Source organism: Ahaetulla prasina, chromosome 1 (genome assembly GCF_028640845.1).
Source record: "Ahaetulla prasina isolate Xishuangbanna chromosome 1, ASM2864084v1, whole genome shotgun sequence".
In the NCBI taxonomy this organism is placed as follows: Eukaryota; Metazoa; Chordata; class Lepidosauria; order Squamata; family Colubridae; genus Ahaetulla; species Ahaetulla prasina.
Window position 1 is genome coordinate 336,797,699 of NC_080539.1, and position 12,147 is coordinate 336,809,845.

Below are 12,147 nucleotides of genomic sequence, written 5' to 3' on the forward strand. Positions count from 1 at the left end.
ATAAACAAGGCAGAGTTCAGCTAATCATTCTAAGAAAAATGTGATTAAATGCACTTTTTTCGTATTTTTCCTGCTTTTGAAATATTATGTTTAGCAACAATAAAAAAGAATTTTTTTTAATATCATTTCTCTTTCCCTCCCTCCCTCTCTCTCTCTATTTCTGTTTTTCTCTCTTTCCCCCCTCTCTTTCCCTCCTCCTCTCTCTTTCTGCCTCTGTTTCTCTCTTTCTTTCCCTCTGTTTCTCTTTCCCTCCCTCTCTCAGCTTCTCTGTTTCTCTCTTTTTCCCTCTCTTTCTTTCTCTCTCTCTGCCTCTCTTTCTCTCTTTCTCTCTTTTCCTCCCCACTCTTTCCCTCCCTCCCTCTCTTTTCCTCCCTATCTCTTTCTCTCCCTTTCCTCCCTCTCTGCCTGTTTCTCTCTCTCTCTCTTTCCCTCCCTCTCTCTCTGTTTCTCTCTATCTTTCCTTCCCCCCTCTGCCTCTTTTTCTCTCTCTCTCTTTCTCTCCCTTTCTCTCTCTTTCCCTCCCTCTCTCTCTGCCTCCCTCTGTTTCTCTCTCTCTCTCTCTCTCTCTCTCTCTCTCCCCCCGGGGGGGGGAAGGAACCCCTGAGCTGATGCTGGGTGGTGGGAATCTGACGTCTGGAGGCTGACAAACCTAGGAGCAGCACACCAAAGCTCAGCTGGCCAGCGGGGAGGCGGGGCACCCCAACACAGGCAGTTCTGCAGAAAAAGCAACTGACCAGACCAACTTCGTGAGATCTTTTTCTTTTGTGAGAAGTTGGAATTGAGTGAAATTTATTTTAGTCTCACAAACTTTTGTTTCCCTGCAAACGATGGTGGGAAATGTGACAGAGAAATGCGATGGTGTGTATGCCCACAGAGAGGGCTCTGCGTGCCACCTCTGGCACGGCTGCCATAGGTTCACCACCATGACCCTACATATTCCTGTCCTTTGAAATATGCTATATTTTTAATTTTAATTTTATCCAAAGATACAATTTTTGTTTTACCCTTGGATTATTGAATTAAGAGACTATAGAACACGTACTTTTTAATCAATTATCTTCTTCATTTGTGGGGGAATGCTCATCATAGTTCCATAGACCCATAGACCACTCACTAACTCTCTGTATAGCTCTTGAAAGCTGGTGAATAAAATGCAGTCTGGAGAAACAGATGGTTTTACTTGTAAAATGTAAAAATTATGCATTTATTATATTTGCTTATGGGTCAGTTTGGTCATAATTACTTTGGATTGTAACTGAGAGTGGCTACTAATCTCTCATCTTTTCCTCTGTGTAAATTTTGTTTCTTAGGAAAGAATATGAAGAATCCTCAGCAGCGCTCATGGAACCCTTAAAAATGCTTTATTTCAAACAAACAAAAAATGCTCTCAATTTCATTGTTTTTGCTTCTTCTAACTAACAAAAGTTACTTCTGCCTTGCTTTCCAAAAGAAGTAATTGATCAGCTCAACCAGTATCTTACCCATCTCATTCACATCTTTATATAAGCACAATATGATTGTATACTTGAAAAATAATTATATACACAGTCAATTTAACTATTTCAATTTTTTTCTAAAACAGATTCTGGAGCAGTTTGGTCCTATAAGAACAATAGCAGAAGGGAAAGGTGACATTGTTTTGATAGGAACCACTCGAAACTTTGTGCTCCAAGGTTCTTTGTCAGGAGACTTTTCTCCCATTACCCAGGTAGTTATTATTTTTTAGTACAATCTTTCCTTGAGGCCCATGTTTTCAAAACATGTAACATCAAATTTATTACTTTTTAGAAAAATGCTGCATAATAAACCTGAACAAACTATTCTTGCAGATGAGTTGAGAACTTGCTGATTAAGTAGCAATTTTATAGAAACTCCATGTAACCCCAATTTATAGTTTTACAGAGAACAGAATAGATTTTTAAAGCTGTTTTTCCTCTAGTATTACCAATAAAAGGACCAGATGTGTAATTATCTGCACTTCATTTAAAGACAATAATCCTGGATTACTTAACACATTACGCCTAAGCCTTCCTTTATACAAACCAGTAAATTAATTATGCATAAATAAATTAGCATGATATTTGAACCTTGAAATTATAGATTACTGCATACAGACAAGCAAGGATTATTTCTTTTTACCCAAACAAGTTGACTAATTATGCATGGCTAAATTAGCATTATATTTAAACGTTGAGTTCAAATATAACCTTTGGCCCAGATATAATCTAAGTAGTTTGTGCCTGGATTGTATACTAGCTTGCATATGTGTGTAAAACCAAGTGAAACTAAACATAATATGCATCATCAAATATCTTATTCATGTAGTATTTTGATATGATTTCTGTCTTAATGATGCTATGCAAACTACCAAAGAAACATTTCTGTGTTCATTCAGGGCCACACTGATGAGCTTTGGGGACTAGCAGCCCATCCCACCAAACCTCAATTTTTTACATGTGGACAAGACAAACACATTATACTCTGGGATGCAATCAGTCATCGTCCGATCTGGAACAAAACTATAGAGGTATTATTTTTAAAAGAGCGGGAGTTAAAATATAATTTTGCCTTTATAACTAATTATTAAGTGAGGAATTGGGAATATTTTTAGAACTATGAGCTGTATCCACTCTGGACAAGCAAATCAAGGGAGAATCATCACTTGAAGTAGGCAAGAACAGAATCATTGCTATTATGTATTTCACTGTGTCATTTCTTGGATATTCCCATGACATTCATCTCAATACAATGTTAATTCATCTCCGTATACATTCACATAGAATAGAACAGAGCAGAATAGAATAGAATAGAATAGAATTCTTTATTGGCCAAGTGTGATTGGACACACAAGGAATTTGTCTTGGTACATATGCTCCCACTTTACATAAAGGAAAAGATAACATTGATCAAGAATCATAAGGTACAACACTTAATGATAGTCATAGAGAACAAATAGGCAATCAAATCATATTAAGAAACAGTCAATATAAATCGTAAGGATACCAGCAACAAGGTTACAGTCATATAGTCATAAGTTGAAGGAGACGGGTGATAGGAAGGAGGAGGAGGATATTCACCAACCCATGCATACACCTCCAGAATCATTTTCATTCACACACACACACACACACACACAGCTAAGACTTAGTCACAGTCTCCTGCTTTTTAGCCTGGTGCCTATAGTGAATTTATATACATTAAAACAAAGAAACAGTATTTCTCCTTGTCAGTGGGAACGACAGTCAGGCATGGGTTAACTTTCATGGCTAGTAGGACCAATATTTCTATGTTCACCAGTCTAGTCAGGCTGCTAACTAGTGCCACCATGGTGATAAATAGTCTATCTAGATTATTTATGTATGCTCAGTTTTTGAGGTTTTTTTTCTACTTAGCTAAATTGTGGATTTTCCTGGACCTGCTGATAGCTCTCTTTTGCCTGGATGGTACTGTCATGGCAATCTAAGCTCTCAAAATAAAGGGCATGTTATGAGCATGTTTTGGAAACATAAAAATGACTGTTACTTTATTTGCATAAAATAAAATGTATTAGTGGTATTTAAAAAATTATAAGGGAGCCCAATTCACTCTTAGTAACTCCAGGTGGTTTACAAAGATAAAAACCCAATATAAAAACAATAAAAAGCAATGCCCCCAGATCCTCCATTAATGTGAAACACAGCCAAAAGTCAATATAGAGCAAAACCATATGAATTTGACCTTTTAGTTATAAACCTATAAAGTCTAACTGGGCCCCCAGGTAAAAATTTTATTTATTTATTTATTTTTTTATTTTATTTTATTTGTTTGTTATGTTTTGTTTTATTTATTATGTTATTTAATATTTATTTTATTTTGATGTAACACAATCTACAGTTATTTCTTCATTCTTTTTTTGTATAGTTTAATTGTGTGACTTTATTTGGCAAACTTCTTGTTATAACAATGGGCAGAAATTTGGGCAAAATAAATTAAAATGGATTAAGCTTATTTTTTCTAAGAAGATTCAAGCAATCCCTTATATTTTCTACTTCATCCACTGAATGATTTTCATGTTACATTAGTTAATAGGATAACGTGTATATGATTTTGTCTTGAATGTCATTTTGCTCTACCTCATTAGGGTGACAAGAGATGACCAGGGCATGAGTAACATTGAGCTTCTTGATGTAGGAATGGACACAATTGGCGCACAATATGAAGCTGTGCAAAGTCCCTCCTAGTTCTTACTGCCACTTATTCTTTAAACAGGAGTTGAACCCAGGAAGACACCCAGATTTCACAGAGTCTGTTTGGTGCAGCACCAAAGATGATAAAGTCCAAGATCCAGAAAGCCCTAAACCCAAACTCAGTCTTGCCAGGATTTAGTTGGAGCCTATATGCCCTCTTCCTGCCCCTTTAACAGCCTCCAGGACAGAAACAGGGTAGGAACAGCATCCTATATGGCTCCAATTTTCTCTCCCAAGTGAGCTCAAGGATTTATTTGATTTTGGAACATTCTTGATTCAGTTGTGGAATCCTAGCATCCTTTAATAATAATAATAATAATAATAATAATAATAATAATATTTTAATTTGTATACCGCCCTTCTCCCGAAGGACTCAGGGCGGTGAACAGGCAGATAAAATATAAATACACACAATAATTAAAAACATCCCTTAAAAAACTAATTTAAATGCCCAAAATGTTAAAAAACGTACTCCCCCGTAAAATCACAAAATTTTAAAAACCCATCCAATAAAAATAAAAATCAAGCTAGTCCAGCCATACGAAATAAATATGTTTTAAGTTCGTGGCGAAAGGTCCTAAGGTCAGGTAATTGTCGAAATCCGAGGGGAAGTTCGTTCCACAGGGTCGGAGCTCCCACAGAGAAGGCCCTCCCCCTGGGGGCCACCAGTCGACACTGTTTGGTTGACGGCACCCTGAGGAGTCCCTCTCTGTGGGAGCGTACCGGACGATGGGAGATAGAAGCCGGCAGTAGACGGTCCCGTAGATAGCCCGGTCCTAAGCCATGGAGCGCTTTAAAGGTGGTAACCAATACCTTGAAGCGCACCCGGAAAACAACAGGTAGCCAGTGCAGTCTGCGCAGGATAGGTGTTATGTGGGAGCTCCGAGACGCTCCCTCAATAACCCGCGCAGCCGTGTTCTGAACTAGCTGAAGTCTCCGGGTGCTCTTCAAGGGGAGCCCCATGTAGAGAGCATTGCAGTAGTCCAGGCGAGAGGTAACGAGAGCATGAGTGACTGTGCATAAGGCATCCCGGTCCAGGAAGGGGAACTGGCGGATCAGGCGAACCTGATAAAATGCTCTCCTGGAGACGGTCGCCAAATGGTCTTCAAAGGACAACCGACCATCCAGGAGCACGCCCAAGTTGCACCTTCTCCATCGGGGCCAATGATTCACCCCGACAGACAGCCGCATCTGCAGCTGACTGTACCGAGGTGCCGCATCCACAGCCACTCCGCCTTGGAGGGATTAAGTTTGAGCCTGTTCCTCCCCATCCAGACCCGACGGCTTCCAGACACCGGGACAGCACTTCGACAGCTTCACTGGGGTGGCCCGGGTGGAAAAGTACAGCTGGGTGTCATCAGCGACAGTTGGTATCTCACCCCAAAGCCACTGATGATCTCACCCAGCGGTTTCATATAGATGTTGAACAGGAGGGTGAGAGAATCGACCCCGCGGCACCCCACACATGAGGCACCTTGAGTCGATCTCTGCCCCTGTCAACACCGCTCATGCGTCCGATCAGAGAGGTAGGAGGAGAACCACCGATAAACGGTGCCTCCCACTCCCAACCCTCCAACCGGGCGCAGCAGGATACCATGGTCGATGGTATCAAAAGCCGCTGAGAGGTCTAATAGGACCAGGGCAGAGGAGTAACCCCTATCCCTGGCCCTCCAGAGATCATCCACCAGTGCGACCAAAGCTGTCTCCATACTGTATCCGGGCCGGAAGCCGGACTGGAACGGGTCTAGATAGACAGCTTCATCCAGGTACTGGGTAGCTGACATGCCACCGCACTCTCTACCACCTTCACCGTGAAGCGAAGATTGGAGACTGGCCGGTAGTTCCCTAAAACAGCTGGGTCCAGGGAAGGCTTCTTGAGGAGGGGTCTCACCACCGCCTCTTTCAAGGCCGCGGGAAAGACCCCCTCCCGCAAAGAAGCATTTGTAATCCCCTGGAGCCAGCCTCGTGTCACCTCCTGAGTAGCCAGTACTAACCAGGAGGGGCACGGATCCAGTAAACATGTGGTGGCGTTCAGCCTACCCAGCAACCTGTCCATGTCCTCGGGAGTCACAGGATCAAAGTCATCCCAAAGTCATCCCTTCATTTCAGTATGTTGACCTTAATATCCTTTTTTTTTTAAATGCATAATTCTGGTACATAAATAACTTTCAGAAGTCTCACATTCGACAAAAATGATTTCACATTATTAGTCAAGTTCTTCATCCTTATGTATTAATGACTTAATGTCTTAGGAACTTTATTCATATTATTGGTGATAGCTAAAATTTATTACATATCCTTCTCTGAGAGTATGCTGTATCAGGATAATCTTATTTTCAATGCCACAGTTCAATACGAATATTTAAATTATGCTTCAAACTTCATATCACAAATTATTTTTTATCGCTTTGAGGCACTTCTTTCTGGAATATGTAGAATAATCCCTTTCCCTTCTGGCTCAAGTTGTATTCCTTTACCTTCCCCAGGTGACATGCCAAGTAAACTGAGTTGTTAACACTTGAGAAGAATTATTTAAAACAAGAATAAGAGCACATAGACTTGTGTTTTGTAACAATTTGCTTTATATATAAATGCTTTGTTCTATAATCGAAATAATATAATTCTTTTGGAACATTGTAGGATGCAGCACAGTCTTCTGGTTTTCATCCTTCAGGGTCTGTAGTTGCAGTAGGAACACTCACTGGAAGGTAAGTCTTAAATATGTTGCCTCAGATAATGGGTTTTCATAGGCATTAAATGCAGGTAGCCTTCAACCTACAGCCAGTTATTCAGTGACTGTTGAAAATTCCAGCAGCACTGAAAATAGTGATTTTATAATAGTTTCTTTTACTTCTGACTGTTCCAGCATCCCCACAGTCACATGATTTAAAATTGAGTCTGATGTATTTGTAACAGTTGCAGTGTCCTGGGGTCACATGACTGCCAATTGCAATTTTCCCAGCTGGATTCTGAAAAAGTCAGTGTGGGAAACTGGATTCAGTTAATGAGCACATAATTCACTGCAATAATTTGCTAACACCCATGGCAAAAAAAGTTGTAAAATCAAGCACAACTCTCTTAACAATCACTTGCAACAGAAATGCTGCTCCCAGTTGTTATAAATTGAAGACTATTTGTATTCATATGAAGTAAAAGTGAGGTTATATCCTGAATGTCGTATGTTATTTTAAGTTAAATTTGATGCAAACTCATATAAAGATTGACCATTGAGTTGGTCGATGAGTTAAGACAGCGTTTCATAAAGGTAGAATGGTAATGATTGTAATAAAAATTAATAGTAATCATTTCTTGCATGTTGCCATCCTGAATTGTTGATATTTCAGATTTTAAGTATTTGACATTCTGAAATAACATTTGATCTCGTATTCAAAGCCTAGGAATACAAGATATTTGTACACAAGCCAAACTCCCAACTAGTCTAGGCAGTTCACAAATAAAACATAAAAAGTAATATAGTGGTAAAGTAGAACAAAAGATGGCAAAAATTGGGCAACTACAAAAGCAGACTTGATGCAATGAATTCCTTTATGATCTACTCACAGCAAAGACATTTTTACTTAACCAAGCTAAACCCGATTCAGCCTTTTTAGAGCTCTTTGATGTGTGGCTCAACATTGAATCCTATCAGTATACTAATACCATATGAGGTTGATTATGCCTAGTTTGGGCAGTTTTTCATTAGCAACCCCCTGGTCTTATGCTAGACTCAATGTGATCTAGGGCAATGGTCCCCAGCCTTTTTGGCACCATGACCGGTTTCATAGAAGAACAATTTTTCCACAGATCTGAGGGGGGGATGGTTTCAGTTTTGCTCACTCGCCTGCCGCTCACCTCCAGGTGTGGGGCCCACTGTCCAGGAGTTGTGGACCTCTGATCTAGGCCAGATTTGTTAATTGAATCACTGCAGTTGTTAAATTAGTAACATGGTTGTTAAGTGAATCTGGTTTCCCCAATGACTTTGCTTGGCAGAAGATCGCCAAAGGGTGATCACGTGACCTCGGGACACTGCAACTGTCATAAATGTGAGTCAGTTGCAAAGCATCCGAATGTAAATCACATGACCATGGGGATGCTGCAATGATCATAAGTGTGAAAAATGATCATGTCAGTTTTTTTAGTGTCGTAACTTTGAATGGTCACTAAGCGAACTATGGTAAGTTGAGAATTACCTGTACTAGGGTCTGCTCAGTTTTGTATTTGACTGCTGAGGATAAGTTTTTTGAATTGTTTGTGCCAGTCCCATGACAGAGCCTTCCTAATCGTGATATTTAGGGTCACTGAAGACTCCTGATTCTGCTGCTCTTTTGCAGGTAAAATTCCCCACCTTCTTAAAAAAAGATTTGTGCTTAAAAGCTATATTGGACCTATGCAATTTTAACTGTTACACAATGCTCATCACTGTAAACTAAATCTAGAAATTGGAGAGAGCAGTACCCTGCAGCCCCAGCAGTTTTTACATGTTGTATCCTGTAACAAGTATTACTGTTTGTGTGTGTGAGATCAGAGAAGGCAGACTTGGGGAGCCTGATTTTAGTATTTTAGAGATACCTTTCTTCTGGAAAAGGTTGTGGTTCCCCCCAAATACAGATTTCCACTTGGGGTTGTCCTGGATCCAGTTCAATGATGAATGCCACATAACACTGTGTCTTTGCCAAGAAAAGTCTTTTATTACATTCAATTGAAAAACTAGCTGAGTCTTTGGAAGAAAGACTTGGGGTCAGTAATTCAACTGTTGATAATATGAATCCTGGACTATTTTATTTTCTTAATTGATTTTTAATAATTTTTATTGTTTAAAAACAAAACAAACACAAACATAAAACATATATTTCCTTTTTACAACAGTTTCAAATAGGTGTTCTTCTATGATTTACATTTCCCCCAACTCTTCTTTACATATATTTATCTTTATAGTCCCCTTATTCCTTATTTATGTATCCAATCCTTCACACATAATATTGTAACTATATATTATTTTACTGACATTATCCGCTTTATGACGCTTTCCCAATTGTTCTTATTTACTGTTTCTACTCCCCAACCAATCATATCATTTGTTCCATATTAAGTAATATTCTGTTTCCTCCTTTTCTTTTATCTCTTTCGTTAATTTGTCCATCTCCGCACATTCCAAGATTTTTCTTATCATTTCTTCCTCTTTTGGTATATTGTTGTTTTTCCAATTCTGTGCGTATGTTATCCTTGCTGCCGTTATTATGTGTAGAATTAAGTATTGTATTTCTTTAGTGTATTTTGTGGTAAATATTCCCAGTAAGAATAATTCCGGTTTCCAGTCTATGGGTTGCTCAATTATCTCTTTCAACCATTTTCTAATTTTTATCCAATATTTTTTTGCGGATGTGCACATCCACCATAAATGATAATATGTTCCATACGACTTTTTGCATTTCCAGCAGGATGGTGAGGTATTTGGAAACATCTTGGCAAGCCTTGCCGGTGGGAGATGCCATCTTTAAAACATCTTGTACTGGTTTTCCTTGTACGCAGCGGCCATAGTCAATTTTAAATTTGTTTCCCACATTTTTTCCCATTTCTCCAGTTTTATATTATATCCGAAATTTTTTGACCATTTTATCATTGTCTCCTTGATGACCTCATCCTCCATCTTATATCTCAATAAGTATTTATATACCGTATTTTTCGGGGTATAAGATGCGCCTTAATTTTGGGGGAGGAAAACAAGAAAAAAAGAATTCTGCCTCTGCCTACCAGCATCAGGATCAGCAGCATCCTCACTTTCATTTGGATTTTGATAACGGGAGTGGTGCGGGAAAGCACGGAGGTTGGGACTTGCTTGGCGAAGCAGGCACTGCGCAGGGAGCAAAAGGCAAGGTGCTGCCACCCAAAAACACTGTTGCCACGGTCTCCGCCGCCTGGAGATCTCTGCTGCCTCCCCAGTTCTAAAAATGGAGTGTGCAGAGGCAAAGAAAGAGCATTGCGTTTTTGGGCAGTTCAAGGCAGCGGAGATCGCAGTAACAGTTTTCAGGTAGCAGTGCCTTGCCTTATAACTCCTGCACAGCGCCCAGCAAGCCACCAGTTCCTTGAAGATGCAAGCCCACTCAGCACACCTGAAGCCTGCAGATGGCTTGCATGACCACCCTCACCCTATGCTGCACAGCAGCCATGGGGGCAGAAATCTTGAGAGGTTAAGGAGAAGTCTGTTGCTGTAGGGAATGGGGATCTTCAGTCCTGGCACAAGTTGTGAAGGCAGCCATCAGAACTGCTGGAGCTGCTTCCAGGCAGACCCTGGGAGAACTCAGAGCTCTTAGTGGCTAAAGGGGAAGAAGAAAACTCTGGGCACATTGAGAACACACACACACTCCTGTTGCTGAAAGAAGGGCTGCTTCTCTTGCAGTCCCCCTCCCCTTGTCCTTGCGCCTTCCCTTGCACCTACACTCCTCCCTCCTCAGCACCTTCTCCTCCCAAATGGTCTTCGTTCCCAGAGGCAGTTGAAGTTTAAGAGAGCAAGTCCCCCCTTGCTCTCTTAAATGGAACTGCACTGAGGAGCTGAGGGGGGCAGCGTGAAGGAGAAATGTCTCAGCTCCCCACAGCCGCTTGGCGTTTTGACCACCCAAAACGGAGCAGTGGCCATTGCTGCTTTCTCCCAGGATCATTTATCAACAAGTCAGAAAAGCAATACATTTCAGTTTAAGAGAGCAAGGGGGGGTGGCGGGGGAAACCAACTTTGACCTTCTTCCAGCAATAGGAGTGTGTGTCTTCTCAATGTGCCTCAAGTTTTCTTCTCCCCCTTTAGCCACAAGGAGGAGGAGGGTGCACAACTCTGCAAATTGCATCGGAGAATCGGAAGAGTCGGCTTCTGCTCCTGGCCTGGGAGACAGATCTGGCCACGAGGAAAGAGAAAGTGAGACTGTTGTGTCTTGCCCGCTCTCACAGCAGCAGGGTCCTTATCTGCTCCCGAACACGGAGGAATGTATGCCTCCCGGCCCCAGTCCTGGCTCCATGCCCAGACAAGCTGAAGAGGAGGGGGCACCTCCCGATCCCAGCCCTGGCTCCATGCCCAAGCAGGCTGCAGAGGAGGGAGCATCCCCCGGCCCCAGCCCTGGCTCCATGCCCAGGCAAACGGAGCAGCTAGACCCCTCCCCCTCCTCCACAGCATGTGAGCCTGAGGAAAGTTTATTTCCAACAGCTGCTGATTGGAGTGACCCTCGCATCAGAAGACTGGATAGGCGGAGGCAACAGAAGGAAGGGAGGGGCAGGCCTTAATGAGTGCTGAGTCATGGAGCCACACCCCATGGCCTATATAAAGGATCTGCTTTCTGGCAGTCTCTGAGTCAGGCAAAGTCGAACTTATCTTGCTGAAGTCACTTTCTGGTCTCCTGCCTGCTCTGAGGAGTTTGCTAGGACTTTGGGCAGAGCTGCAGAGGCAAGCCTGATTCGGATTTCCCTGACCCAGCCGTCAGCGGAGGAGTGGGACACGACATCAGGGAAGAAGAAAACTCGGGGCACATTGAGAAGCTTAACGGCAGCTGAGGCAGACTGGCTCAAAGTGAGCGCTTCTGCTGCGTCTGTAAATGTGTTAGACGCTTCCTAACGCAGTTACAACGAGCTGGAGAGGAGGTCTGTCGGCTGTCCTAGAGCCAAGCGTTGTCGCTGTTTCTTCAAAAGGATTCGGCAGCCTAGCTCGCAAAGAGCGCTCTTACTGCGACTATGTTGATGCCGAAACAGCAGCCGCTTTCCACACATAGGATTTTCGGCCGACAACCTCCGAAGGGTGGGGGGCGGCGGGTGGGCGGGGCTACATTTGGCATATAAGATGCACCCAGATTTTCACCCTCTTTTTGGGGGTAAAAAGGTGTGTCTTATATGCCGAAAAATACAGTACTTTGCTGATTAATTTTTCCTCCGGTCCTTGTATAAT

At 41.9% G+C, this 12,147-nt stretch overlaps 1 protein-coding gene across 6 annotated transcripts in view; it reads left to right on the plus strand.

The window, feature by feature from the left end:
* EML1 (EMAP like 1) overlaps positions 1 to 12,147 on the plus strand; it is a 175,633-nt gene that overhangs the window by 153,458 nt on the left and 10,028 nt on the right. For all 6 annotated transcript variants that reach the window (XM_058162686.1, XM_058162684.1, XM_058162685.1 and 3 more), the window contains 3 exons: positions 1,583 to 1,708; positions 2,396 to 2,527; positions 6,867 to 6,934. In XM_058162686.1, coding sequence (XP_058018669.1) covers positions 1,583 to 1,708; positions 2,396 to 2,527; positions 6,867 to 6,934 — 326 coding nt within the window. The remainder of the gene's footprint in view (positions 1 to 1,582; positions 1,709 to 2,395; positions 2,528 to 6,866; positions 6,935 to 12,147) is intronic.